General features: G+C 39.1%; 1 protein-coding gene across 2 annotated transcripts in view; it reads right to left on the minus strand.

The window, feature by feature from the left end:
• The window catches only part of eps15l1b (epidermal growth factor receptor pathway substrate 15-like 1b), a 102,963-nt gene that overhangs the window by 67,297 nt on the left and 28,166 nt on the right, over positions 1-7,500 (minus strand). For both annotated transcript variants that reach the window (XM_056445959.1, XM_056445968.1), the window contains exons 11-14: positions 6,933-7,089; positions 4,563-4,634; positions 1,577-1,665; positions 1,236-1,308 (exon numbers count right to left, since the gene is read on the minus strand). In XM_056445959.1, the coding sequence (XP_056301934.1) occupies positions 1,236-1,308; positions 1,577-1,665; positions 4,563-4,634; positions 6,933-7,089 (391 nt within the window). The remainder of the gene's footprint in view (positions 1-1,235; positions 1,309-1,576; positions 1,666-4,562; positions 4,635-6,932; positions 7,090-7,500) is intronic.

Below are 7,500 nucleotides of genomic sequence, written 5' to 3' on the forward strand. Positions count from 1 at the left end.
CTTTAAATAATCTAGCTCCTGTTTATCTAACCAATCTTCTGTCTTCGCTACAATCCAACTCGCTCTTTAAGATCTCAAAACACAGGGCTTCTGGTAGTACCTAGAATAGCAAAGTCGAGTAAAGGAGGTCGAGCCTTCTCATTTATGGCTCCTAAACTCTGGAATAGCCTTCCTGATAACGTCCGAGGCTCAGACGCACTCTCGCAGTTCCAAACTAGATTAAAGACCTATCTGTTTAGTAAAGCATACACTCAGTGCATCACTTAGCGGGCTTCCACACAGGTTTCTGCATCTTGTTTATATACAATATGAACAGCAGCTACACTAATTATTTTCTTTATTCTCCATTTCCACCTGGGGATACTCATCCCCGAGGCCCTCAGACTATGCAGAGTCACTGATTCGATCCAAGACCTGTGAAGAGATGATCCCAAGGTTTCCATTATCCTGGACTAGGCCGTATCCTGAGCAGCTACTGTGGTGGTCAAGGAGGAGTGGAGAACATGAGACTCCTGTGACACTCCAGGGACAGACGAGTCTTCGCTGAGGCCAGCTTCCAGCCTCCGCCGCTGAGACTGCAGCTCTGGACAAGACGTTTGGCCAGTGGAGAAATTAAAATGGTCGTGCCCAACTGAGCCTGGTTTCTCTCAAGGTTTTTTCCTTCACTTTCGCCAATTAGTGAAGTTTTTTTTCCCTCTCCGCTGTCGCCTCTAGCTTGCATGGTTTGGGATCTGTAGAGCTGCGCATCGTTGGATTTTCTCTTCAGTGTTTGGACTCTCAGTAGTGATTATTAAACCACACTGAACTGAGCTAAACTGAACTTAAACACTACAAACTGAACTACACTGTTCCAATTTACTATGATCTTCCATGTGAAGCTGCTTTGACACAATCTACATTGTAAAAGCGCTATACAAATAAAGGTGAATTGAATTGAATTGAATGTGAGAGTGTATGGGTGTTTTCTCAGCACTAGGTTGTGGCTGGAAGGGTATCCGCGGTTTAAAACATATGCTGGAATAGCTGGGGGTTCATTCTGCTGTGGCGACCCCTGATAAATGAGGGAATAAGCCAAATGAGAATTAATGAATGAATAAATTTAATGAATATTTAAAATTCTAAATATTTTTGACAGCCCTACTCACAAGAAATCATAAATACCCTCACCAAAATCTGGGGAAAATACTCTAACGTTCACTGTTTGTTTTGCTCACTTTAGTTATTATCAGCCTCACCTGGATTTCGCTGTTCCTCTGTCGCAGGACTTCCTCTTTCTGCCTGATTTCAGTCTCTAACACGCGTTTCTCACTATAAAGTGATGCACCAAAAATCAGAGAAACATAAAAATGTGTAAGTAACAACAGAACTGAGAGATATACAGCGACCGAGAGTGCTTAACAGGCAGCAACTCAATTTTTGCTAAACATGCAAACTTAAGAAAACACATGCAAACTTAATTTTCTTAAGTCTGCATGCGTTTTCTTAAGTTTGCATGAGTTTTCCTAAGCTCTCTCGGCCACCGTGGAGATATCTGGTTGTGTGCGGCTTATAATTCTCCACGCATGCACTTTCTGACCTCTGCAGCTGTGAGATTTCCTGGCTGATGTCATCCAGATCCTTGATTCCCAACAGCTCAACTTTTCCAACTGAACTGCTGCCAGTGTCCTGGAAACACCATGTTATGTAAGAGATACAGTCATACTCTGACATCAAGAATAGACACATGTAATTATGCAGTACATATGTGTGAGCACTAGAGGGTGCATTCTCAATGCATGAGCATAAACCAAGCAGCAACCTCCCGCTCTCCCTCGGGAAGCCAATACGGAAGTAACTGAAACTGCAATTCATCAAAATTCCGCTAGTCCTGGCTCCATAATAGAGCAAAGTGCAATTGAGCCCACTGTTAGAATGGCCAACTTTACAGCAGAAAAAAGGTGTTTACAGCCTGGTACAAAGAACCATTTTGGTTCATATAGCTATTATTACCCTTCATGACAACTGTGAGGGGGGTGAATTTTTTTATAACTCATACATTTCCTTTATTCTAGGTTAAATTCAGTTTGCATAATTAAGGGCGTGGCCACTTTAGTGACAGCTAGGTCTCGCTGGTCACCGTCACTTCAACTCAGCTGAATCCGGCAGATTAGCCACTGATCTCGGAATATTCATCGTATTTTTGTGTTGTTTTATGTGGCTTTACACAGTCAGCTGCCTTTCGGACCTATTTCTTACAATTATCAGATGATATGGGATGCTGTGTGCACTTAATTGTGCTCACAAACCATTCACGAGGCCTCCGTTTCCCATGTGAGTAAAGTTATATACTTATATAGCATCTCTATAAATGTATTTGTTTTATTTAAGATCATTTATCATTAATATTTTTCTTTAGACCCGTAAAGCACTCCAGAATGTGACAGATTGATTATCTGTAGGCTCTAGAACAGTCATCTGAAGCGTTATCATACAGTGTTATGCTGGAGTTCATCAATAGTCTTGCATTTACTAACACACACTATATCTGAAGTGTTTGGAAGTAATTCACGTTTTCCTCCTGTAGAAAAACGTCATAAGAACAATGTTTAGTGGCTCAATGTATTACTACAGTGTTTTTAAAAGTCTAAACACTTCATTAATATAATGTACAGCCAAGCACATGTGGTCAGAACACAAACGAGTCGCAGGTAATAGAGTATCAAGCGTTTCTCCCAAAGTAAAGTCTGTCTGCCAGGTCTAAGCAAAGTGCCAGCAGGTGTCTGTAGCTCCGCTCACTCTCCGCCTCTTTGCCCTTGTTTGGTATCCCGCCGTGGGTGCGATGACGCGCGAACAAAATGGCGACGGTTGGCCGCGCCTACTTGTAGCTTCTTTTGCGCTCTTCAGAAACCTATGGGTGATGTCACGGATACTACGTCCATATATTTTACAGTCTATGGCATAAACACAAATGTCAACACAAACAAAAAAAAGTACTGTTTAACTTCTTGATAAATGTATTTCATCTTACAAGCAATTGTTCATGAGTGATCGTAGCTTAAAATAGTAATAATAATACAATTAGCATTACTTAATATTTATTAACATGTATTATTTTTCTTCGGTTTCCTTTTCTAATAAAGGGTTCCTGCACATTTACCATGTCAAACTTGATACTTTTCGTAGCCCTTTCAGACCATATTTTGCATCTGATAAATGGTTTTAAAATCTACTAATGTGTATATATTACATTTTGATTATGCAAGTTGCCAGCTAATAGCCGGAATACGCTAATACAGAATACACACCAAACTCAGACCAGTTCAATGAGCAGTTAAACAAAAACAGTCAGAGAAATGTTTATTATTATGTTATAATTTGCATGGATTTTTTCGTTAAACTAACATGATAGAATTAATTACATTTATAATAATTTGAAACTTTCAAAACATTATTTAGAATATAATTATTAAATGATGCATGTTAACAACAGCAAATGCATTAAACAAACTATTTATTTTACTGCATTTATGATCCCTATTTTAATATTAATTAACAAAACCTTGATGTTTTCATAATGCATCATTAAAATAAATACATTCTGCTTTATATTAATTAAATTTCATGATGAAGCCAGCGAGAAAATAATAATATTAATCAATAATATTATAGCTCGCTTGTCATGAACAAAGTCCTAATGGTTAAAGTAACTTGGATTAGTTTATACTAAAATTAATGTACTTTCACCTACATTTACTGCCCACTTTATTAGGTACACCTTACTAGTAACCAGGTTGGACCCCCTTTTGCCTTCAGAACTGCCTTAATCCTTCGTGGCATGGACTCAACATGGTACTGGAAATATTCCTCAGAGATTTTGCTCCATATTGACATGATAGCATCACACAGTTGCTGCAGATTTGTTGGCTGCACATCCATGACATCCAACACATTCAGAGATGCTCTTCTGCAGACCTCAGTTGTATCGAGTGCTTACTGTTACCTTTCTATCAGCTGGAACCAGTCTGGCCATTCTCCTCTGAACTCTGGCATCAACAAGGCATTTGCGCCCACAGAACTGCCGCTCACTGGATATTTTCTCTTTTTCAGACCATTCTCTGTAAACCCTAGAGATGGTTGTGCGTGACAATCCCAGTAGATCAGCAGTTTCTGAAATACTCAGGCCAGTCCATCTGGCACCAACAACTATGCCACGTTTAAAGTCACTTAAATCACCTTTCTTCCCCATTCTGATGCTCAGTTTGATCTGCAGCAGATCGTCTTGACCATGTCTACATGCCTAAATGCATTAAGTTGCTGCCATGTGATTGGCTGATTAGAAATTTGCAATAACAAGCAGTTTGACAACTGTACGTAATAAAGTGGCCATTGAGTGTATATGTATGAGACAGTATATGACACGGGCCAGAATTAAAGCTGAAAGTGCATCATTTAAGCTCTACTGACATGGATTAATAAAGCAAACCAAGATTATTTTTAAAAATAAAATTAGGAACTATTTATTTTCAGTGTTTAATACAGAATCCTAATCATTGTCACAAAGAAAATGCGTCTAAAACACTTACCCTGCTAAAATTGGTCAATGGCGTCAATGTTGTCAATTCTGACCCAACTGACGGAGTGTATGCAGAGAGAATCTGGAGAAGCAAAATTTTAATATCAGATCACAGAGGAGCATTTTTTCATAAATGTTATGACTGACATGATGCTGTTCAACAATCTGTCAAAAAAGCTCCTGACTTTGATTAAAGGAAAAAAACGTTGAAATGTTAGGACACCCTATTATTTCTTTATTCTCCATTTCCACCAGGGGATACTCTTCTCGAGGCCCTCAGACTATGCAGAGTCACTGATTCGATCCAAGACCAACGACGAGATGATCCCAAGGTTTCCATTTCCTGGACCAGGCCGTATCCTGAGCAGCTACTGTGGTGGTCATGGAGGAGTGGAGAACATGAGACTGATTCCTGTGACGCTCCAGGGACAGACGAGTCTTCGCTGAGGCCAGCTTTCAACCTCCGCCACTGAGACTGCAGCTCTGCACAAGACGTTTGGCCAGCGGAGAAATTAAAATGATCGTGCCCAACTGAGCCTGGTTTCTCTCAAGGTTTTTTTTCTTCACTTCCGCCATTAGTGAAGTTTTTTCCTCTCCGCTGTCGCCACTGGCTTGCATGGTTCGTGATCTGTAGAGCTGCGCATCGTTGGATTTGCTCTTCAGTGTTTGGACTCTCAGTAGTGATTATTAAACCACACTGAACTGAGCTAAACTGAACTGAACTTAAACACTACAAACTGAACTACACTGTTCCAATTTACTATGACCTTTTATGTGAAGCTGCTTTGACAGAATCTACATTGTAAAAGCGCTATACAAATAAAGGTGAATTGAATTGAATATTAACTTTTAGTCAATTTTCTGTATCAGGACATAATCAAAAAATTATTATAATAATAATTACAGTTGAAGTCAGAATTATTAGACCCTTGTATATTTTTTTCCTCCAATTTCTGTATAATGGAAAGAATACTTTCTCAACACATTTCTAAAAATATTCGTTTAATAACTCATTTCTAATAACTGATTTCTTTTATCTTTGCCATGATGACAGTTCATAATATTTCGCATGGGTATATGTATATAATTTGTCCGCGTGGGTTTCCTCCAGGTGTTCCTGTTTCCCCCACAATTCCAAAGACATGCGCCATAGGTGAATTGGGTAAGCTAAATTGTCCGTAGTGTATGTGTGTGAATGAGTGTATATGAGTGTTTCCCAGTGATACGTTGCAGCTGGAAGGGTATAAAACATATGCTGGATAAGTTGGTGGTTCATTCTGCTGTGGCAACCCCTGATTAATAAAGGGACTAAGTCGAAGGAAAATGAATGAATGAATAAATGAAAGGTTAAAGTTAAAGTCAATAGGCAAGTCATTGTAGAACAGTGGTTTGTTCTGTAGACAATCTAAAACAAATATTGCTTAGGGGGGCTACTAATATTGACCTTAAAATGACTTTAAAAACATTAAAAACTGCTTTTATTCTAGACAAAATAAAACAAATAAGACTTTCTCGAGAAGAAAAAATATTATAGGAAATACTGTGAAAAATTCTTGGATCTGTTCAACATCATTTGGCAAATATTTGAAAAAAAAAAAAAATAATTCACAGGAGGGCTTTCAGTTTAAAGCAGGGGTCACCAATCTCGGTCCTGGAGGGCCGGTGTCCTTCCAAGGTTTAGCTCCAACTTGCCTCAAAACACCTGCCTGGGTGTTTCAAGTACACCTAGTAAGACCTTGATTAGCTTAATCAGGTGTGTTTGATTAGAGTTGGAGCTAAAATCTGCAGGACACCGGCCCTCCAGGAACAAGTTTGGTGACCCCTGGTTTAAAGTATCTGTCAAATAACCTTAAATAGTTTGTTTCCGTCAATTATTTTGACATTATACAGAATAGAAATGTGCTCTTTCATTAGAAAAACACATTTAATAGTTGAGTATATTTACAGTACAACTGACAACACAATGAACTATGAAAAAATAAATAAACAAAATAATGAACATAAATTAGGGCGGCACGGTGGCTCAGTGGTTAGCACTGTGGCCTCACAGCATGAAGGTCGCTGGTTTGAGTCCCAGCTAGGCCAGTTGGCATTTCTGTGTGGAGTTTGCACGTTCTCCCCGTGTTGGCAGTGGTTTCCTCCGGGTTTCCCCCACAGTCCAAACAGATGCGCTATAGGTGAATTGGATTAACTAAATTGGCCGTGGTGTATGAGTGTGTGTGAATGAGTGTGTATGGGAGTTTCGGCTGGAAGGGCATTCACTGCGTAAAACATATGCTGAAACAGTTGGTGGTTCATTCCACTGTGGTGACCTCTGATAAATAAGAGACTAAGCCGAAGGAAAATGAATAAATGAATGTAAATGTGTTTTTCCACTCACAGGTGTGTTGGCAGCTCCTCTTTCTGACGGCGGGATCATTTCAGGAGTCAGACTCTGCGGAGGATCCACTCCTTTAACCCTCTCCTGAATCAAATGCATCGCCAGACAGAACTGCTCTTTGGTGAGTTTGCCAGTGCCCTTAGTGTCTGCCAGCGACCTACAGAGCACATGCATAAAACAAAGAGAATACGTTGCATATCATAAATCGATTTTAATTTGTTTGCAGGGTTTCTGAAAGTCTATTTAAGAGTAGCTCATATGGTATTTTAAATTGCCCTAATATTGTGCTGGAGTCTCCTACAACGAGATACAGTCAGAATTGTTAGCCCTCCTGAATATTTTTGTCCCAAAATTCTGTTTAATGGAGAAAAGATTTGTTTTCAACACATTTCTAAATGCATTTATAAACATAATAGTTTTAATAACTAATTTCTAATAACTGATTTCTTTTATCTTTGCCATGATGACAGTCAATAATATTTGACTAGATATTTTACAAGTTACTAGTATTCAGCTTAAAGTGACATTTAACTAGGTTAATTAGGTTAAAGTTGGGGTAATTAGGCAA

The sequence above is a fragment of the Danio aesculapii genome, chromosome 2 (genome assembly GCF_903798145.1).
Source record: "Danio aesculapii chromosome 2, fDanAes4.1, whole genome shotgun sequence".
In the NCBI taxonomy this organism is placed as follows: domain Eukaryota; kingdom Metazoa; phylum Chordata; class Actinopteri; order Cypriniformes; family Danionidae; genus Danio; species Danio aesculapii.